The sequence below is a fragment of the Natrix helvetica genome, assembly GCF_964273705.1.
Source record: "Natrix helvetica genome assembly, chromosome: Z".
NCBI lineage: Eukaryota > Metazoa > Chordata > Lepidosauria > Squamata > Natricidae > Natrix > Natrix helvetica.
The window spans coordinates 34,993,588-35,017,757 of NC_138554.1; the positions used below are offsets into that span (position 1 = coordinate 34,993,588).

The 24,170-nt window shown below is 33.8% G+C and overlaps 1 protein-coding gene across 1 annotated transcript; it reads right to left on the minus strand.

Annotated features, from left to right (window-relative positions):
• Positions 1–1,414: 1,414 nt before the first annotated feature.
• Positions 1,415–23,207, minus strand: LOC309401533 (cytosolic phospholipase A2 gamma-like; the record flags this gene model as incomplete). Its single annotated transcript, XM_081970603.1, has 13 exons — positions 1,415–1,602; positions 2,212–2,383; positions 4,553–4,707; positions 8,203–8,328; positions 9,999–10,148; positions 10,937–10,975; positions 11,746–11,799; positions 13,851–13,991; positions 14,818–14,938; positions 15,858–16,056; positions 16,685–16,827; positions 17,913–18,021; positions 23,143–23,207. The coding sequence occupies 13 exons, from the start codon at positions 23,205–23,207 to the stop codon at positions 1,451–1,453; spliced, it is 1,626 nt and encodes a 541-aa protein (XP_081826729.1). The 3' UTR covers positions 1,415–1,450.
• Between the last annotated feature and the right edge of the window lie 963 nt (positions 23,208–24,170).

Below are 24,170 nucleotides of genomic sequence, written 5' to 3' on the forward strand. Positions count from 1 at the left end.
TATTTAAGAATGAAGTATAAAAAGCAACAGTATACAACCTTAAATCTACAGCTCGGAAATAGCTTTCCAATAGTAAATTCCACTTAGGTTTAACCAAAGGGGAGTTTTCCTGTTTTAACAGTATAAAGATATGTTTATTTATAAGATAGGTGATATATGTTTCTAGTAAATGTTATATATTCAGTTTTTTTGGATCCTGTAGAAGAATATTTTTTTTTACAAAAAGAAATGAGCAAAATGTGTAGTCACTTATGGGTTTTATTTTGATCATTAACTAGCATAGAATAATAATAGATGACGACAACTTAAAACCATCCTAATATGAACAGTTTTATGTACATGTTGTGGAAAAAGTAATTAAAATTTAAAATTACTGACACAAATTTATATGCAGCAGTAAAAAGTGCAAGATCTTCTGATGTGGCATATTTTACTTTACCTAAAATAACCACTGATAAAAAAAAATAAGATTACAATGCATTTAGCCTGGTTAGCTAAATCAGGAGATATTTTTTTTGTATATAAAGTAATTCCATATAATTGAAAATCCATTATTGATTATTTGTTAATTCAATTCAATTACTCCTGCATTTTCTGTTTCATCAATTTCATAAAATAGGTAACACAAAATACTTTGCTATAAATTGCATGTACTACTGATATTGGAAATTATGCTAAATTATAAAATTGCCAAAGAGTATTAATATATAAAAATAACAATTCAAATAATTTTAAAAAGCATGTCACAATATATAGCTTCATTTCTCAATATATGCACCTATCTTGTCATTATTTGTATTTTATTTGCTTTGATTGTACGCCGCCCCGAGTCCTTCGGGAGAGGGTTGCGGCTAATCAAATAAAATTATTATTATTATTATTATTATTATTATTATTATTATTATTATTATTATTATTCAGATGGACATAATGCAATGATATACATTTTATTTTGTTGCATTCTGGTGAACTCTATTTTGCAACTTTGGAAGCAGACATTATATTCTGATCCCCCCTCCCCCAAACATGCTCTAGAATACCTTTACATGGGCAATGGCAAAAAGCAAGCATTCTTCTAGTGATCAATGCTAACAGCCTTTGTAAAAACAATAATCAAGTGAGAATTAATAATAATTTGATAATTCTGAGAACAGCCCTTTTTTGCCAACCTAATATATCTACGGCACACTCCAGCTACCTATGATAAAAAGGAGTGTATAAATGTGAATATATTTATAATAAGAAGAAACATAATTTTAGTGATCCATATTCAGCATTTTTACCTAGAAAAGCATTTGCAAAATAAAAACAACCAAAGTAAAATATACTAATTATTAAACTACAAATTATAAGATTTCAATAAAACTATCCTTTAATTCGAGGATTCCTCAAGATTGTTTGCCTTTGAGTTAAAGAGAATATCAACATTCACATCCCCGATATAGAGTTGTTAAGGATTTGCTACAGTTTTCAACATTTGCAGGATTTTTTTAGCATTATTTCGCACATTTGTTTTTGCTGCTTCAAGAAGATTTTTGATGTCTTGCTCTGGGTAAGATAGGCTGAAGGTTGTATACCTATTACGCCAGTCCGATACATTATCTTGGAAAACAAAAAGGATCAAATTCAGTAAACAAATAAACATTTCCTATAATAACATGCTTTCAACTTAGAAGTAAATCTATACCTGTATTTTGTTTGGTATCCTTCAACATAAATTCAATAAAATATAAAGGGAGATTTTAAAAATCCTTTGAAACAATTAGGGCTTCTTTAAAGACTTAGAAAAAGGTATTTTCCAAGCATTAGAAAACAATTTTTGGAAAGATTTTCATACCAAAAAAACATAATATTGATTATATAAAATAGCAACATTTTAATGACTGGATAAGGCAATTAAAGTTATATCCACAATGCAATCCAATCCAATTTATCAGTCCAGTTTGGAGAATTTATCTGAATGGGAAATTATCCATTATCAATCATGTTATGAGGCACAGAAATTAGAGGAAAGCTTTTCTTAGTTCAATGTTGCAAACAAAACTCAACGAAAAAGCATTAATTGTAATCTTCTTGCTCAGAAACCATCAAATATCTGTCATGTCAAACTTATCCCAGAATATAGGAAATGAGTATTTGCAAAGTGTACTTCTTGTTTTGTCTATGGACTTCTATTCACTTTGAACTATTTATTAAGAACACATGACGTACCTCCACAGTTCACTCTGTTGAAAAGTGGAAAGTGCATGACAGTTGGACAACCATTGCCTCTGAAGATGTAACAGTCTTCAGGGTTGTCTTTATCCTTGTCTAACTTAAGGGCATCAATTTCAGGAAAGGGAATCTTGTTTTTCTTACAGTATTGACTTGCTTTCTTGATAGTCTGGGAAGAGAAGATGGAAAAGTGATACCTAATAAAATAAATTCAAACTGCAAACTCTATACTACAGATGAGGTGTCTACACTGAGAGGGATTGTATCTACACAGCAAATAATTAATTATGCTATGAATCAGTAAAAGTAAGATATCAATCAATCAAGTCCAAGTAAAGTAGATCAAAAGAGAAAATTGACATTTGAATGGATTGAACTGAAATATTGTCATATTTTAAATCATATATTAACCATGACCCACTCAATAATCACATTGCAGTTTAATATATTATGCAAAACAAATATTATGAAGTACTGCATCCTCATAAAAAATATTGATCTCTGGCTAGTCTATAAGAACACATATTGGTTTGTTTCACAGTTTTTGTATACCAGCCCTAATTTAGAATTCTGGATTGTACACTACAAAAACAAAACAAGACACTATTATTGAGAAGGCCTGGCACCTTGTCCATGTCCCCTGCACCTTGGGGAAGAGTCAATGTCCAGAATAAGCAAAACGAATCGTGCATTGTGAGGTGTTTGTGATGTATTTCAACAAATAAGGCTTTATGATAATGGCTAGCATTTTGAATTGCAGCCAAATGTCTATTGAAATTGATTATAGTGGCCTTAAAAGAAATGTAATTGTACAACAGTGGGTTTTACTAGCTAACTTCCACCAGTTTCCACACCAGCTGCCTATTATAAATTGTCTTCACAAGCAGCACCATGTATTCATTTACAATACTCCAATCATAATAAAATCTTCCATTGCAGTCCAAGTAAATACATACAATAGGTAGACTGACCAACCTCTATGCTCTTCCCCAAATATCTGATATCAGAAATCTCACAACTCAAACAGCAGCATGTCACTTTTTTAGATCCTTTCTCACTGACGACAAACTTGGGAATAAGACTAATTTAGCAATAGCAATAGTAATTAGACTTATATACTACTTCACAGTGTTTTACAGCTCTCTCTAAGTAGTTTACAGAGTCAGCAAATTGCCCCCAATAATCTGGGTCCTCATTTTACAAATCTTGGAAGGATGGAAGACTGAGTCAATCTTGAGCCTGGTGAAGTCTGAACTGCAAAACTGCTGGCAGTTGGCAGTCAGCAGAATTACCCTGCAATATTGCATTTTAACAACTGCACCACCATGGCTCTTTTAATTAAATTAACATTTAATTGTAAAACAATTGAGCTAAAATACATGAAAATATGTACAAATTTCTCACCTACTTTCATTGCTATCAGCGACTTATCAGTGCAACAATGTACTGTACAATTATAGGATCCTATAAGTAAGGCCTATTCCAGTTTCTTTTATTCCAATAACAGCAGAATATATGTATATATTTCCTTAGCACTATATTCTATATACTTGATCCTCATACTATATTCTATGTACTATGATCCTCATGCTATGATACTCAAAAGTTTATGTCAAAATAAATTGCTTAGATATTCAGGAGTGATGGGACCTTTTTGTTTTTGTTTTTGCTATAAAGACTAAATGCAGCTAGCTTTTCATGTGAATTTTAGAATGGCCTTTAATCTATTTTTGCAATTTTTTAAGGTGATTTGTTATATTTCTATGTTTCCTATTACTTAACACAGACATGTTGAATGTACTTTTCAGTTCTCCGTTGCATCATGACATTTTGAAAAGTATAAATCTGGATATGGCAAAGAGGTAAATTCTACCAATAGGGATGGCATTCGTACATTAGATAAATTTGTGTAAAGAGGAAACCTTAACTGGCTTCCTTTCTATGATATGAAGAACTTTGACAGGGTGATTCATTTCATTCATCAGTCAAGTGATCTGCTGCTGATTTGAAATAGCTCTTGAAAACAAATATGTGCCCTGCTTTTAATTAGCAAGAGAGAGAGCAGTTATTTCTTATCTCTCAATAACACAGGCATGATTCATATAAAGAAAGCACTGATCACAACTTGGGATGACCCTTCAAAGAAGATTGGCTGTATCGTTTTCTATCAAGAAGCACTGGACTGTTACAAGAAATAATTTATGAAACTGAATTGCATACAATGTGACAATTATTATGACTAACTCCTAAAATGTATCAATAAATTTCAGCTTGAACAATATGAGTACCTCAAAGTACATATTTTTATTATTAAAAAATACCAATATGAAAAACCTACTTCAAAAGGATCTCCTTCACTAAAATCAAAAGATAGAATGAGTTCCACTTTTCTTTCTGGACGCAAGACAAGGGGGTAAGCAGAATTTATGGCTATGCCAGCATCTACCAACTGAACATCTGTTTTTTCAGTCAAGCTTTTGTCTTTCAGGTCACCTAAGGGGAGAAAACAAAATATTTTCTTCATTACTTAGCTGTATAAATCACTTTGAATGATTCATTTACACAATGCAAACCTAATCTGGAACTGTGAAAATTCCTGTGCTCCCATCTATCTAAATTCTTAGCTCTGATAAGCATTATCCTTTCCTCTCTTGGATAGAAAACAAAGTGATTCAAAATGATAGAGAAGTTATCATAATATTATCCTAGTGTTGTCTTTACAATCACTTCAAAATATATTGTACCAAATCCTATGGCATCAAATGTCTACAATGAAAATTTTCTGATTTTTAAGGTCACCAAATGAGTTTTTTTAGATAATTCAGGATACCTATCAAATCCAATCCAATTATTAGAAAGCACATAAAGCACAGATTTGCCTCATTGCTATTGTTACTGACTTTTAAGTACATGTTTGCTCATGGCAGTAGAATACAGTTATCCAGTAGCCATTTGGTTAAAATTACTTCTTTTAACTGGTGTCAGGGAACTATTAATCAGCATTTTAAACATGTTCTTCGAGTATTATGTTGCCAGTAGTTTGGTGTAGTTGTTAAGATGCTAGCCTAGAAACAAAGAAACTGTGAGTTCTGGTCCTATCTTAGGCATAACAACTAGCTGAGTGACTCTGATAACTTTCTCTCAGCACAAGCAATAAGTAACAGATTTGTTTAGTGGGGAGAAGGAGTATGTTTACCACCTTGAATTACTAATAAAGCAATAAAGATGGGATAAAATCAAATACATAAATAAATATGCTAGATAACATTTAGTTTTACTTGGCTTGCTGAGAAAGGTAAAGATATACATTCACTTCCCAAATGTGGTAACAATTTAAAGGATCTAAGTATTCTTGCTTGCTTTTGGAAACCTATCAGGCTTAGACATGCTTAGTATTTGGATGAGAACCATAAAGTAATTGCTAGGTTTCATAGATAAGCAAACCATTTCTATAACCCTGCCAAGAAAACTATATGGGTGTAATTAATAGGATTTAATTTTAACTTAAAGACATCTTTGTCCATTTTATTCTGATCATAAAAGACTGTCACAACTGAAGAGAAATAAATTTAAATTCATATGCATTAATATATACTTAGGTTATCCTTACTGTATTTGTAAGTATAGTTAGAAATGTTTCCCCATTTCCATTGAAGAGTTTTGTGTATAAATTTAATGATGTCCCATATATCTGCAAAATTATAACAATATTACAGTATTAATAATATGAAAATAATATTCATTCATTCAAATGGTTTTTTTTTCATTTAGTACTGATATCCTATATACATGATCACAATTTTCTAGGGAACTTGTGAAAAGCAGTCTTGCTATGGTGGCTTCACAAATAACAAGCCTGAAACCATGGTTAAAAATGTAAAATCAAAATTTGTTAAATACTTTGCATGTAAAAGAAAGGTGAAAGTATTAAAGTTATGTATGGAAAATAATAGCATTGAACATGTATTACTTATAAAAGGAAATTAATTTAGTTGTCCTGGTCTAATTCACTATTTTTTGTATCTGGCCTTTGACACATAATTCACATTAAATCACAGTCTTAGTTTAGAAAAAGCTATTACACCCGATAACTTGTTCATCCCATAAATTGGTAAACTTGATGGTTAAAGCTGAAGCTATTTATCTTCCCAGAATATTAATGGTGAACTCACCATATCCAAATATATGGAACTCCAAACTTGTCTCATGCATAGTAATCTTCTCTGTATTCATTTCCAGTTCACTTGTGACTAATAGCAGGAGTTTGAAAACAGAGCAATAAGTGTTGTTTTAATGAACAGTTTTTTAACATTATGAAATGGTTAGTTCTGAAATTCTGGTAATAACTTAACACTGAGGTTCATGTAACTTTTTCTGAAGTGAAGACTGCAGAAAAAGAAGTTCATTATTTTTGAGTTCAGCAGTGCCCCCAAAAGAAATGATGATAACCATACAATCTGATTTAATTTAATGCATATTTTAACTACATTTTAATTGATTACAGATAATATGCATTTGATTACACACCACTCAAATATGCAATGCATTTCCTTGTCTAGCTGTACTGCAAAATGCATAAATAAAATAATAAAAAAAAATATCAATAGTCTTTTTAAGGCTATAATTTTTTTGCAAATGGAAAGAAAAAAACCTATTTCAATAATTTTTTTCACAGCAGAATAAAACTGCAGATATACATTAGAGGTTGAAGTTTTATGAATTTATTTTAGCAGCTGAATGTGGTAAGGTCATCAGAATGGCAGAGCTGTGAATAATATTTTAAAAGAATAATTGGCATGTCTAAGATGTTCTGGTTTTTATTTTCCTTTTCTTTAAACAAAGAAAAGAAATGCTGATGCCAATTTTAAACTTTGTGGATTCCAGTAGTTCAATTATGGAAATACTAGAGGAACAGTGATCTGCAAGGAGGGGCGAGTAATAAATGTGCCTAGCAAGCAGTAAATTTACAGAGCAGTGGTTTTACATGTATATCTCTTGGAATTTATCTATTTATTTATTAAAATTCCATATATCACTAAATAACCACTGTGCAAGGGTTTAATTTAAAGATTGAATCATGTCATTCAGATAGACTATTTAATATGTTTTGTGGATGACTATAGATTGATTGGAGAGGGGAAAAAAACCTTGTACATCAAAGGGAAAATTCAAATGAAATCACTGGTTAATTAAACTAAATAGAGAATAGAATTAGATCTTCCCTGATCCATCCTAATAATTTTAACTCTCTTTTTCCAGATTTACCAAGAAGATGTAGCTTTCACACATAAGCTGTTCAGGTAGAAATCTTTATGAAGGTCTTTTCCGGACTTAAGGTGAACAGCTTATAGCTGTTATCTACAGTAGATATGGATTTAGAGAGTTCCAAGTTACTTTTTTTTCTCATAATTTAAAACAAAGAATGAAAAATTTAAGGCCACATACTCAAATAACAAATATCCAAATCACTGTGGCAAAAAAGCGAATAATATATATCTTAGAACTTCATTTTCATATTTCTAAATTTATTTCTAATAAAATAACAATGAAGATGACATTAATGTACATATGATACTTACTTGTTGTAATTTCTTTGTGATCGATGATTACTTTTTTTTCAGCTGTGCAAATACACATAGAATTTTTAAGAATGTCAGTGATATGCAGTAAAATGATTTTGCAAGAAAACAATTTACCATGGTTCTTGTACAAAGAAAATATTCTAAGTATGTATATTCTGAGCCACTCATAAAAACTGACTAGTTAACTGAGCCAATCTCTCTCTCAGCCTAGTTTTGCAGCTTTGTTTTGATGAGAAACATAAAAAGCAGTATTAGGTATTTCCATTATTTTGAGTTATTTATAAAGGGGAGACAATATTATTACGATAATAGCAACAATAAAAAGAACTTAAGCACCATCAAACAAAATGGAAGGAACTGGTCTATAGGAGAGTTTAAAAATATATACATTGTGAATCGTACTTACCTGTAAATTCTAACTGTAAGGTCTCCACCAGTTTCAAAATGTGTTTACCATTCTCAGTTGTGTCTAAAGAATAATCAATTTCCTTCAGGGTACAACAAAAGTTGTAGGTATCACTGGGTCCTTTGTCTTTTTAATATAATTGGAGATGGAAAGAATTCATTAAAACATTAAACTTAAGATGCCATCAGTTCAAATCTTTGGAATATCTGCTATTCATATTTCTTAAATTGCATACTAGATAATACTTCCAAACATTCTTCCAAACTGAATTTAGTGAAATCTTAATTTATAAAACAGACTAGAACTAAAATAGATGCAGGAAATAACAATGCTAGCAGATTATTAGCTGGAGGATTCTGAGACTCATAAATCCAATAACACTGTATAAAGATGACAACCAAATATGCAAGGCTCAAAAGTATCTGTGAGGAAAGTCCAAAAAGTCATGATTCCATCCATGATCAAAATCTCACTGTTTTTTATAAGATTATGCAGTGGGCCAACATCTTGCCTTTTGGGGATCTCCCCCACCACAGGAAGAGACTTTAGTTATTTAAATTAATGAATCAATCCAAGACATGGTAGAAATAATAATACTTTGCAAGGGTTCTGTTGTATCTTCAGTGTCAATCAGGGTTGAGGATGATTGCCATTGGTTGAAATTAAAGAAGGGTTCTGGCAGGAAAATGTCATGTTCTGATTAGTTGCCGGTTTGACAGCCACCTGTATAAATAGCTGTCAAACTGGCAGGCTCTGTTCTGTTCCCCTAGTTGTGTTGATTAAAGCAGTTCGTGTTTTAGTGCGCACTCGCCTCAGTCACTTGTCCCTTCACAGGGAATACATAAAACTGGCGACGAGGATGGAATTTTAAATTCCCTCAGCCATCCGAGCTAGTGTTTTAATTCTAATCCTCATAATGGCAGCCATCCCGAGCTTCATGCCTTTCAATGCAGAAAAAGAATCCTGGGAAGCATTCATTGAGAGATTTGATTGCTTCATTCTAGCCAATGATCTTACTGAGGCGATGGCAGAAAGGAAGAAGGGATTCTTCCTTAGTGCCTGCGGCCCGGAAATGTTTGGCACAGCTAGAGTGTTGTCCACCCCGGCGTCCATGAATACTGTACCTTGGAGGTGCTCCTGAGTAAATTAAAAAATCACTATGCTCCAACCCCGTCTAAGATTGTGAGAAGACATGCATTTAGGCAGTGCCTTCAGAGGAAGGGTGAATCAATAATTCAATATGTTGCCTCACTGCGCAGAGAAGTAATAAATTGCCAGTTCCCTGAATGGTATTAGTGTTATTCTGTTAGTCTGAACCATATTTCCTTTTCTTCTTATCACATGGATTTAATTTTTTGGTTTACTATTTTTCTTCTATTATTATATAGAAAAACAACACACTGCCCTTTGCACATTGCATAATGCTGTCTATTTCAAAAGAGAGAAACAGAATAGATAGGATTGTAGACATGCACATGTATACTTTAATTGCCAATTACTTTGGGTTTTATTTAGTAAAAACAGCTGGATTTTGAAAATCTAATAGGTATTCTGACCCAAAGCACAATCTAAAGCTAAATGAAATGGACAAGAAAACTCCTTCACTTAGATACAATTAGATACTCATGTCTAATTCTACAAGATAATTCACTACTGTATTCTTGCTGGCAGGAATTTGTCTTCAGGCTATGAATCAGAAGTAGAAGCCACTAGTGAAATCATGATGAATTTCACAGAAACAGAAAAGGCTAAAACCTACCATTCTTTAAGATCAACTTACTTTCTAGGAAACTTACTTTCTAGGATTTCTGTAATGTTTGTGATATGCTTCTTAATAGCTTCATGTGTTTTACTTTCCATCATATATGTTTGGCTTTCCATAATATGCTGGGAGAACTGTGTTGTCTCTAAAGCAACTTTACAGTAGTCACAGGAGCATCTGTATTCTTCAAAAATAGAATGACATTGCTGAATTATTTTTTTATATCTTCAAAGTAAGTGTCCATTTCTTATGATACAGCATAAAAAAATTATTGCCCAATTCCGCCCAGATTTTAAGCTAAAGTTCAATCACTCACAGAACATTCCTTTCTTAACAAGTTGTCCCTTGTTTGTTTTTAAGTATTATCATAATACTATAATTGCCAGGTCATATTAGGCTATCACTTGAAGCAAAAAGAGAAGCTTTGCTTCTTGCTGGAAAGAACAATTTGAAATCTCATTAGTGAATTAAAGACTACTTGTATAGCCATCCTATAGCAGCTGTATACTTCCTTGACAAGGTGCTTAAAGCCTAACAATATGTCTTTATTTGTAAGGTAATGAGGCAAAACATTTGCTGTCAAGACATTGACATCATTTTGGAATCTTTTCTAGTGTTTGATTAACTGGATGAGATTTTTGTGTATGTGCAAAATATCTCTTTTCTAGCATCTCCAGGTGGTGATAAAAAGTGGGGTTTGGAGAATATGTACTGAAAAAATCTTTTTGTTTTATGTTGTCCTTACCAATCTTTTCTGGTAATATCATAGTATCCTAATTTTGGACTTGTGCTTTTTCACAAGCTGATATTTCTATTCTTGGCCCTTTAGACAAAAAAGCTACTATCAATATTGCACAGTGCAAATGCAAGGGTTTAGACTTGATAAAAAGAGAGTGGTTTTCTTTTGAAGAGATCTGATGTTATGTACTTCTAACAAGTTAGAACTTACTTGATGCTTCATTGGGAACTTACCTGATGCTTCATAATGAAAAATCAACTTCTTAAGGATATCTAGAAATATAATAGAGTCAAACAGTTTCAGTTTATAAATATGTTCACAACCTCGTTAAAAACATGTCACATTTCAAATAATAACTTTATCTATATAAACCTTTCAATTATTTAACATCTTTTTAAGTTCATCTGGTCATATAAACACCTGAAAGTTATTATCTCCAAATTAAAGACTTGAAAAATTCTTCTTGGATCAGTTGTCAAGTCATCCAGGACTGTTTTATTTGACACTTTTAACGTTTTAATTAGTGTGTAAGTAAGTATACTTTTCTGGACGACCTTTATTTTCTGGGCAGTTTTAACAATTTTTTTTTCAATCTATTATATGGCCAGTTCTAAAATCTTTTAATCTAACAAATCTTAATTAGCAATCAAAATTCAATCAAAATCAAATTTTATAGCTCAATGCTAAAGGATATGTCTAACATTAAATGAAACAAAAATAAACAGCTGTGCTGTTATAGCTATCTCAGCATTTTCTAAAGAATATTTATCTGGGAAAACAATCTGACTTTACATCAGCTAAAATTTCCATATAAGAGGGCATAAGAGTACATACGTTTGAAATTCATTTATTCACTGGAAATTAATTTCCTTTCACTTTGCATGTGGCAAAATTTGTCCCACCAGTACACATATCTTTTATGGAAGATTTATTTTTTAAATATTTTTTTCTAGCTCTTCTGGAATGCTGAGACTTTCTTTGCTCAATTGGGCCACAGTCCAATCTTGGATAACTTTTTGCATCAATATGAAACATACAATACCTCTTAAAACTTGCATGTCTGTTGTGAAATCTGCAACAGCACTTCCCCATAATCCTGAAAGAAAAGGAATAGTTTTCTAGAAACTTAGCAAAATGTGCAAGCATATGTTATGTCAGACAGAATGCTTAAATATATTGCATTTTTTGGACCAATGTGTTGGCCATCCTCCCAAAAGCAAGACATGGTAAATGGAAGACAAATAAATACAATTCACTCTAGTTAAAATTAAACTTCACTACCAAGAAATATAGTTAATATAATTATTATCTAATTACATATTTATTTAATAATTTGGCCCCTTGATCATATTGAAAATAATAATTTGGTCATTATTTGGAGATGCCTCAGGTGAGATATAGACTTGTATGTATCATCTCAGTTATTTGTTATTTTGATCTTTCCCATCCCCTCAAGATAAGTTTTCCCTAAAAGCATTATGGGAACCACTCATAAAGATAGTTCCTTTCTTTGAAATAACAATATCTTATTTTCTCACTTTAAAAAGCACTGTGTGTGCTTCATAGAAAATAAAAATCATAACAAATAAACAGGTATTTTGGATTTATTATCCTAACAAAGTTATAAACTATCATTTTTAAATTGCACAAGTACTGTATTCTAGATCGCGCAATAAGTCATAGCTATAAATGTAAGATATTAGAGATAAAAACTACGTGTGTATATAAAAATTGCAGGGTTTTTTTTTTTTGACACATTCAGACACCACATGCCTCAATGTTATACATCTGGAAACATGTATAACATCTGTTATAACCCTGTTGATGCTGCAACAACAATTTATTTCATTATGGTTCATCATACAGTCGTTTGGATGTTTATCCATCTTTCAAATCCTTCTCTAATCTTAGCTATGGGATAGACAGTTTTTGTTACTTAATAATATGTACTGTCCCAGAACTTTCCAAGTAAAGCTGCCTTTTGCAATTGACTAATGTGTCCATTAGTCAATTGCAAAAGGCAGCTTTACTTTTGTCAATATTGACAGTGTTTACATTTTTTAAATTTTTAAGTGCTCCAGATGTTGTGGGATTGTACCCAAATACCCCTTACCACATTTACTCTCTTTTTCCACAGTCATTCTACTTCTATTTGAAGATCTTTGTATTTTGTGATTTTTTCCCTTTATCTTCTATTCTGCTGCTACAAATATTTTATTATCCAACAGAATCAGCAGGATATGAGTGCTCCATGCCACAGAGTACAGGTTAGATAACATGTAGATAACATTTCCCTTTGAACGTAGGTGATAGCAGCAGGTACGATACTACCACATCACTACTTTTGATTCAGAATGTAATGTTTTATAGCAGATTATTGTGATCACTACCTGGCTATCCTATAGAGACAACCCTGCTCACTACAGTCACATATCTGGTTTTATATTTTACTTGTGCACTTGTAAACATGTTACAGAATGTTAAAATAGGAAAAAAAAGAAAGAGAACAATAAAGTTGGTGACCTTATCTAATCCCGTAATGTTGTCATTCCCCATCCCTTAAATTTATAAGATTTAGGAGTTTTAGTGCAATTCTAGAAATATGTACTGTAAAGTAAATTTCTATGAGTCCATTATCTCCCCAATTTATTCTGAGAGGTGTGCATATTAAATTGCAGACTTATTGCACTACAACTGCACAATAGTATGCCTTCTCTTGTGTGAACCATTACATTCATTCCAGTGGTGGGATTCAATTTTTTTTTGCTATCAGTTCTGTGGGTGTGGCTTTGTGGTCATGGTGTGGCTTTGTGGGTGTGTGAAGATCAGCTGGGAGGCAGCGGGAGCGGAGCCAGCCTATTTGCCAGTTCTCTGAACTACTCAAAAATTCTGCTACTAGTTATCCAGAACCTGTCAGAACTGGTTGAATACCATCTGTAATTCACTCACATTGTGCTTGTGGTGTTTCAATTTCCATCTATGCCTCCCAAAGATACTAACACAGCTGCAAACAAATCAGTAACCTTGTACAATTTATGTATAGTAGTCTGTCCAATATTCCAACTGGAGTAAAGATTCTCTGTAATTAAGCTTCCCTGCCAGACTGTGCATTCTACATCAGTATATGTCTATCAAAAGCAATGCTACCTCTCAGATAAGTCATTTTCTTTTCATTCTTCTTTTCCTTCAGTTTGCCATTCTCAAACTTGCTTCCAAGGAGAGTCACATCCACAAATGCTCCAGGGTTGAAGAATCCACTCTCATGTGGTGTAAATTCAAACCAGATATCTTTAAAGAGATTGAAAAATTACAGTTTGAACATGTAAGTACTACTGTTGCAGAGCAGGATAGTTCTTTTAATATCCTGCTATTGCATGAAGAGTGCCTCAAAGTTTGAATCATTTCTTACAGGTTATCTTCCTCTTCCCAAAAATCATTTAGAAACCAATTAAAACCAACCCTCATGCTTATGACTGTCAGTGCATCCCTATGATTACATGATCAAAATTTGGTCACTTGGCAACCAGCATTTATTTACAATAGTTGCAGCATCTCATGTGATCATTCTTTGTTAGCTTCTCAGCCAGCTTCTGACAAGAAAATGCAATAGTGGAAGCTGGGTTTGCTTACTAACACCATGATTCCCTTATTAACTGCAGTGATTCACTTAACATGGCAACTAGATCATAAAATTGGGCATGACTTATCTAGCAACCACCTTTCTTCGCAAATTCTGGTCCTATATCTGTATTAAAGATATTGTTGCACATAATATTATCAGAAAAATATGCCTCAAAAGTGGATTAAAAAGATAACATATATTTGTGACTTCCCCAAACAATATCTATCTATCTATCTATCTATCTATCTATCTATCTATCTATCTATCTATCTATCTATCTATCTATCTAATGTATGTGTGTATACATTGTGTGTGTGGATAGATAGATAGATAGATGATAGATAGATAGATAGATAGATAGATAGATAGATAGATGATAGATAGATAGATAGATAGATAGATAGATAGATAGATAGATAGAGACAGACAATCCAGCATGTGTTGATTTCAAAATGAAAGTTGTGATAAACATAGACAGATTTTAGTGTTCACCTGAGTTGAATTGATTTGCATCAGGATGTAATCTGGTTCCATCCACTGCTGCATAGATTGGGTAAGGAACTACCCCATTGTTACAAATGTTCTGTTCATCAGACAGATGATGATCATCCAGCTGTTGAGAAAGAAACTCATAAGCAAATAATCCAAGCCAAGTTACATATCGGATATAAACTAAATGGGCTTAATTATCACTTTGGTATATGTGAGCTCTGGGACACTGTGAGTCCTAATCCTGCTTTAGGAAGAAAGCCAGGTGGATAATTTCTCTCAGCCCTGGGAGGCACACTAAGAAAAGGGAAAATAAATCTTGAACTATAAATCATGTGATAAATTACTACAATATGGATACTTAGAAAATGTCATGACAAATTCTCTTCCACACAAAAATCAAGCACAATCTGAAGGAAACATTAGCTTTCCTATTAATACAAAAGTCTACTTTGGAGAAGGGATTTTAATCAAGTGTACATCCATGTAGTTAAATGTTCAGTTTTATAAATGCTATTATCCCACTAATTAGTCCCCGCAATTGAAGCTATTGTGTTAAAATAAGAAAAGGAAAAAAATCTCTTTTATTTCATGTAACTTTACAAACAAGTGATTTCTTTCTGAAAGTCCAATGAAAATTTCATATACTTAAGGATACTCTCTACTGATACTGCTGAGGGGAAAAAAGCTTGGAAATTGGAATGGAATGCAGTGGAGTGGAATGGAAGAGAATGAGTTGGAACATTCCACTCCACAATATTAAACATAATCTCATGTGTTGTATTTTTACAATAATAATTTCCATTTTGTTTTCTTCCATAAGAAAGTAGTTATCCATTATTCTCTTTCCCTCTCTCCCTCCTTTTTTTCCTTCCTAAAACAGTTGTGGCAGGGTAGAATGAAATAAATGCAAAAGATATTGCACTATTGTTTCATGAGAACATTTGCATGTTTGTTTCCTAAATCACTTAAAACAGTTACAGCATCCATCATATTTCTAGGGAACAACAAAATATTTATTAAAAGGAATTCATTATACTCACGTCATGCATTATTTTGTAAACTATAACATAACCCCAGAAATCAGTCAAGGAGTATGTGTCATCTTTACTTGACTCAATCAGTTTTTTTAACACTCTCTTCCAGTCCCAGTGTGGATTTACCAGTTTGTCACACAACTTCTCTTCCAAGCTCTTTAGTTGTTTTCCCCATTCTTCATTTTCATAAATGTATGACATACACCTTGAAAATAGGTAAAACTGTTGGCATAGCAATGGTGGAGGATTACCCCAAACCTGAAAACTAAGGGTTAAAAATGCACATTTCCCAACTTTTCTATTTTGCCTGAGATAGTAGCAGTCATGTTCCTGCCCATAAAATATGTCCCAGCAAATCCCAGTAATTATTTTTAGTTCCTAGTTCAGGAACAAAAGATAGTGGTTATCAGCATTCTGTGCAAAAAGCTAAAAAGAATGGCATGTGTGTTTGATTTATGACTCATTGGAGAAAATAGGTCATGCAAGAGGTTCCCCCCCGCCCCTTATCTGGATATCTGTGGGAGTGGTTAATATATACATATAAAACTATTGGTCAAATGTTTAAGGTTGATTTACTCAGAAGCCTTACTTAGTGAAAAAGCTATTTATTTTCAGGAATTGACAAATGTAATTTTAAATATCAAGACATTTAAAACTCCTTTCTCCTTCCAGCCATGTCTCTATTCTCTCAAATGCCATTCCCATGTCATAGATTCATCCACCTACAGCCTGCAGAATTGGTAGAGGTAATTTTATCAGATCTCTGGCTTTTTGTTCAGTGCTGTGTCTATAAATGTATAAGTCATCCACCAATATAGTTTGCTGCCACTTACCATGTTGAACCTGATACTCCACAAAGATACATCACTATATCCAGCAGATCTTGTTTCTGCAGCTCTCCCAGGGTTCCCTGCAGTGCAATTAAAGCCCTCAGTCCCCCGCCTGAACCCAATATGGCAATATTGGGGATATTGTTCTGGGGACAGAAAAATAATAATTATTTTTGATAATATCCAGCTGTCAAGTTGAACACTTAAAACTTAAATATATGATGAATGGTGTGTGTGTGTTTGGAAATGTCATTTATCATATCATTAAAAATCTGTCAATTGGAATCTTATTTTACACCTAATCTCATAACATATAATGTGTGTTTTAAAATTTAGCATGTCATCCTACGATGACTTCTTCTCTTCTGTTTCCATTTATGAACTGATTTTGTTCATGTACAACTAATCACAAAAACTTAAAATTTTCATCATAATAGTAACAAAATGCCCTATGAATATCATTGTTTTTGTAGCACAAATTCTTTACTCATGTACTCAAGCATTTATTAATGTATAATAATATTTGTTAGTGTGGCTAAATGTATTGTATGAACCCAAATGTTATACTTCATAAACTATGGTTTATAGCTTAGCATGCTGTGTGAAACCAGCTATTATTACATCAACAAACTACTATGAAACAAGTTATGATTTAGTACCATATATGAATTCAGCACAAAAATATACTTTTCTCAATTATCAAACTGCTGTTGAAATGAATTTGACATTAATTCAAATATTTTTCATTGTCTCCTATTTTTCCAATTCATTCTTCCTTCCAATCTCTCATGCGGATCCATTTATTTCTACTCTACTGTGGTCTATCTTCTTTCTTAGATCTTTTCCCCTTTTTTAACCAGCTTTACTAAACCTTAATTCAACCAATGGCAGATTACCTCTCTTTTCCCTGGACAGGTTATAGGTAAACCACTGCTAGAAATTTCGTCAACAATGGAGCCATTACTTTCCCGCTTTCCCTAACAAAGAGCCATCTGCTGTACAGATCCATTCATGCCTCTGAACCCTAGTTGTAGCTCATAAGCCCCTTCAAATTTGCTTCTGTTTGAATGTGAAAAAAGGGGTTACAATGATTTACTATGTAGTATGTGATTATGCTGCTTATTAAGATATTTAACTTAAATTTAAGCAACATTAAATTAAAGCAAATTCTGACTCTTCCCCTGCCCCAACACTCTTAACATGTAATTCAATGTTATGTATGGATTTTTACCATGGAACATTCAATTTTAAGCTTCTGAAGACATGCTTTCACTATGCATTTTCTGGCCTCTACATTCTGTTTTTCATGTTTTGATATATCTCTGGAAATCCGGATGTCACTATTTGGAAAGAAACACAGAAAGGTAGAAATCAGTCATCATTCAAACACTCCTTATCTACAATGCTTGAAACATTTAAGCAACCTTCTGGTGACTTAAAGATTTCAAGTATTGTAGATGCAAAAAGCTACAATTGTAAGAAAATAGAAGGTGATTAGTTTTTTATTGCATATTATATTATTAAAAATTTAGAGACAAAGATTATATTTTTATTTTTTTTCTAAATGATTATATCTGCAATTTAAATTTTAAATTTTCAGAAAGCATATGTCAAGTCCATGCATAAATTTATACTGTAGCCTGGGAAAATTGAGGTTATTAGAACAATGTGGTTTACAAACATAGTGGTTTGTAAATTAAAAAGTAGAGGAAATATAATTGACAAATATCCTCTTTGGTTATCATCAAGAGCAGGTGTCAGCCAAGTAGCAGAAGACAATATTAATTCTCATATGTTTGCTAACAGGCATTAATATATCATGATACTGATTAATCAAAATTAATAAAAATTATATTAATAAAATGTCAGTGACACTTTATGAACATATTTTACTGAAACAAAAAGTTAAACTAATGGATAGAACTGCTTCTTATCTAACCAACCGTATAAAAGCTAAATCTAATTTAGCAGATTCCTCTGAAATCTGGCTTGCTCCAGGATCAGCATTTACTGTAGATGCCAGAGTTGTTCATTGTGAGTTAATTATGAAACTTTTATTCTTCCTTCTTGGCAAAATATTGATATGATTGGATATATAATTCAAATGTTAGTAGGTTTAGGGTTGCCACTTTGATGGGGCAAATTAGCATTAAGATTTATACCTACCATTTCAATGACTGTAAATCAAGAGAGAATATTATAATATGTTGTTTACCTGGGGGTGAAAGCTGGCAGTTTAGAAAATCTGTCCTTTATTGAAAGAAAGAGAGAGATTTTATAAATTTTGCATAGGCAACAAATTCAGTGAAATGAATTCAGTCAAATTTTATTCTGTTCAATTTAACTCCTGGCAGTGTACGTTTGGAAGACAGCAACACCTTCAATATCATTTAACATTAAGAAGTAGATGCTAAGTATCACTGAATGGTCAGTCACACTGTCTAAATGTACAGGTTTGACATCTGTATAAGACCTTTCGGTGTTCCGTTTTCTTTTGTAATATGCTTGCTTCAGGGCTACAGAAAGGTCAAAAACTGATTCTCATTTTCAGCAGTCATGATTGCAGAAAACTCTGGAAGTTGCAATAGGAAGTCACACACTTCACTTTCATTGTTCCATGCTGAAATTTACTTTGTTCTAAAGGCAGTAAACAATGACATATTTCCGGTTATAGAGAAATAAATTACATATGTTCTTACCATTTTTATTCTGGTTCTTTTCTTTGAATAACCTAAAGATTTCAGATATTTCTGTGGGAAAGAAACATTTTCAGAAAATATCCCATACATACCATTACACAATTGTTTGTTGCTGTAGCTACATTATTATTGTTTGTTGCACAATCAGCTACATGTTTAGATTTAATATTTTTATCTACCTATTGAGTCCTTCCCTAGGATAGGGAGATGTTGTCCTATGAACTTAAAATATCAGTATGTAGCTATCCATGTAAAGCTGCCTTTTGCAACTGGCTGATGGTGATTGTGTCAATATGGATGGTGTTCAAGGAATGCTCCAGATATTTTGGGATTGTACCTAAGGTGCCTATTACTATTAGAACTATCTTTGCTTTACTTTGCCACAGACATTCCATTATTATCAGCAAAATACATTGCATTTTTTTATTTTTCTTCAGTTCTTTTTCTTCTATTCTACCATAAGCAATTAATGTAGTCTAGTCCCCCACTATCTGGGAGCTAGAATAAAAAAATGTTCAAACCTAAAAGAAATGGAAGTGAAGGCATAAAACAAGTTGCTGAATATTTGCTATTATTACTAATCAGCATTTTTTTTTTCAATTAAAGTTTGTGAACAAGCAGCCTAGTTCATTTGAAATTTGGAGAAATGAGAATGAAAGTATGAAAGGAATTATTACAAGGAATGAAAACTTGTAGAACCCAGACTAGATTTATCTGTCACGTTCATATAGATTAATGTCTTTTAAAGTCATCAAGACAAAGATGAAATATCTAACTAGTGTTGTATCACAGATGATTCAGCAACAAATATGTGTGTATCTCTGATACTCCACAACTGTTCTGGTTGTATATGGTTTTATTTTTGCCAATGGCAAAGAATCCAATTAAATCCTATCTAGTCTGTGAGTCTTCTGAGTAAGTCAGGTACTCAGTAATGAGATAGTTGTTTAAGAGATGAAAAATAAAGACATGCATGATAAAAAATCTTTTTTCTTGTATCTCATTAAAAGAATACTATACATTATAAATTGATTCAAGGCCTTTGGAAAATAAATGTGCTTTGGAGTTTTAGTATGCTACTTTATTCTTTGCACATCTAAAAAGGTCAGCCTTCCTATTGTACAAGACCTCAATGTAAGAATTAAATATATACATTGTGCACGCTTGCCTCTATGTTTTATCTCTGAAATATACATATGTACGTAGCACAAGTTATGTCTAAGTATGTAGTTCCTTATTCAGATACAAAATAAACTATGTCATTAGACTGAATTATAAACCCATCCGGCTATGGTAGCACATGATACACATGTCATGATTATACTAGAATTCTTTTTCTGTTATACATGTTTCTCTCAAGTACAATAAAGTCAGATTACCTATAGAACCATCTTCATCTCACTACTTTGGCCTGTTCCACTCAGTTAGGAAGGGAAGGTATGTTAGACATATCAGCTAAAGAATTCTGATTGGCAGAGTCCAAAAAGAAAGCCTTCTCTGCCATTGTCCTGGCTTTTTGGAACCTTCCCCCCTCCCCAGCAGTTAAGTTGGCCCCCACTCTGAAGAAGCTGAAGAAGCTTCTTGGATCAGAAGCAAAACATCTCCAAAGAAAAACCAGAAAGTCCAGTTGCTTCTTGAAAAAGCACTTTTGGGACCTGACAAAGATGTATAAAGACCTGAGAGTGACTAGCTTCCTGAAATCCCCCTGCCTTTTAATTAATTTTTAATATTGAATTTTGACGATATTGTATCCATTTTAAATTTTTATTCAATTTTATGGCTTTCGTGTATTACTGGTACACCACATTTTCCTGCTGTGAAGGAATTGGTCAGTTTCTAAATCTAATAAATAAAATAAAAATATAATAATTATTATTATTTATTATGTTATTTCTACCTCCCATTCTTAGCCTTAAAGCCCAATAAATGAAGAGAGTCTGGGAAAAAGTAAAAACCTTCAGCCTACCTTTTCAAGAACAAGCACAAGGTTAACTGAGTATACAGTCCTAATTCCTCTTTGAAAATAAAATATTTGTAAAGAAAAATATTCTCCAAGTAACCATACTCACATTAAGCTGGAAGAAATCACATTCATCTATTCAGTGAAAACTGAATTCAGTGCAAACTCTGCCCGTCTAGGATTGATTGATGATAAAATATATAACAGGCTATATATACAGTTCATAAACAAATATTATGATAATCTTTTCAGAAGAAGTGTGAGTAATTACTTTATGACAAATTTCTGAAGAAAAACGACTGAACGCCTGTTCTGTCCTGTGATTCCAATGAATATGTAGACACAGGCTAATTAATCTAGTCTAGTCCCCCACTATCTGGGAGCTAGAATAAAAAAAGTTTAAACGTAAAAGAAATGCAAGTGAAGGCATAAAACAAATTGCTGAATATTTGCTATTATTACTAATCAGCATTTTTTTTCAGCATTAAAAGTTGTTTGAACACTTTTCAAGTGGACATAAACTTGTATTATGTCCCTAGTACTCTTCCAACAAACTTGGCTCAAGTAACCTAGTTAATTTGAAATTTGGAGAAATGAGAATTTTCCTCTTTCACAAAAGAAAACCATCCTTTCAGCCACCAGGAGTCCCGAATGCTGGCAACTTCATGCTCGGGCAATCCATCTCCATGACATGGCACTGGCTGGGGATGGTCATGTTGTCAGAGTGGACAGACAAGCTATTCTAGAAGAAGGAAGAATCTATGGAAGACCAGATGGACTTGCATCGAGCATGGCAATGTCAGATGGTAAGCAATAGGGTTGATGACTGCTTCAACAGGGAACATGCCAAGGTACCAGTTGTCTAGCTTCCTGACCAGCCAGTCTGATGGAAGGTGTCTGGTGGACAACCATACCCAATCCCCCACAGCCAATGGCATCATCCTCTGAGGTCGATCCATGACTCTTTTATAGTCCTCCTTGGATTTCTCTAGATACCTTCGCACCAATTGATGGACAGCCTGCAACTCAGATAGATAGTCATTAGCTGCCAGAACCAATGAGTTGATTTGCATAAGGGGAAAGAATTGAGGATGATATTCCACAATCACCAAGAAAGGGATCATTTGCATGGAGATGTACTGTGAGTTGTTAAATGCAAACTCTGCTACTGCCAAATAATCTGACCAATTGTCTTATTGCTGGTTCATGAATCAGTGCAGGTATTGCTCCAGACTGACTTTCTCAGTCTCTCCGTTGGTTTCTGGATGATGCGCCGATGACAGGCAGATTTTCACTTCTACAGCCATCATCAGCCCTTTCCAAACTGGGCTGTAAACTGAGCCCCTCTGTCTGAAATGATCCTACCAGGTAGGCTGTGCAGCCAGGAGACATGTTGGATAAACATGCAAGTATTGGCATGAGCCATCGGTAATCCATGAGATGGAATGAAATGTGCCATCTTTGTCAGCATGTCTACCACCATGAACATGGTCATGAATTCAGAAGATGTAGGAAAAACCATCAAGAAGTCCATGGAAATGGCACCCCAAGGTCTCTCCTTTGTTGGCAATGGCTGGAAGAGTCCTAGGGGAGCTCCCGTTGCTGACTTGACCTCTCAAAATTGAACACAGGATATGACATAGGCCTGGACACTGTGTCACAACTGTGGCCACCAAAAGGTGTGAGAAACTAGGTTCAATGGCTTAAAGATGTCGAAGTGCCCTGCCACAAGATTATCATGGCGCTTTGACAGGATAAGGTCCTAGAATGGCCACACCAGCACAGATAGCCTGTCTCAGTACCACAAGAGGTCCTTGTTAAATGTCCATGGAGAGGGGGGCGCAACCTCTTCCTTCCGTTGATCCATGTAATCCTCATGCCACCGCGCTTTCCATATCTAAACCCGTAAGTCCACTGGTTCCTGAAGTGCGGAGAAAGACTCCACAGGCAAAACTGTCTGGAGCAAGATCTTCAATATGGAATATTCTGGTTTCTGCAAGAGCACATCTGCCCTTTGGTTGCAAGCACTGGGGATATAAGTGACATGGAAAATGACCCTGTAAAAGAAGAGGGACCACAAATCTGATGTTGGTTCAGTTTCCGGGTGATCTGCAGGAACTCCAGGTTTTTGTGGTCTGTCCAGACCTCAATTTGATGTTGGGCCCCCTTCAGATGATGTCTCCAGTCCTCAAACACCATCTTAATGGCCAGTAGCTCCTTCTCCTTCTCCCAGATAGTGTAGTTGTTCTCAGAAGAATTAAGATTCTGTGAATAATATGCGCAGGGGGATAGTGTACTGCTGGATGTGTGAGGCTGGAGTAACACCACTCCAACAGCAACATCTGATGCATCCGCTTCCACCCCAAATGGACTGTGGTGGTCAGGATGTTTCAAGATGGGCTCCTTCATGAATGCTTGCTTCAAGGCCTGGAATGCCTGCTGCTCGGGGGTACTCCACTGGAACGGGGAGTGGGAGAGTGGGAGTTCTAGTTTTACCTTATGCACAAGGCCAACTGGATGACAATGAAACAGTCACTCTTTATCAGTACCTTCCTAGGAAGAAGGAAAAGGTGTTTCTTATCAAGAAATGTACAGGAACTAATCCAGGCAATCACAATCAGTTAATACTAACTCAAAGGCATATCTTGCCCTTCCCAGAAAGATAAGCATAGCTATCATTTATAACAAGACTGATAACATACATGTTATCAGATTGTTCGGTCACTCCCTGGTTTACCTGGGTACAATGCTGTTAAGTATAGGAGTAAATACCATGATCCAAAGATTGTTAGAGATATGTCCAGATAATTTGTAGAAGGTGACAACTATA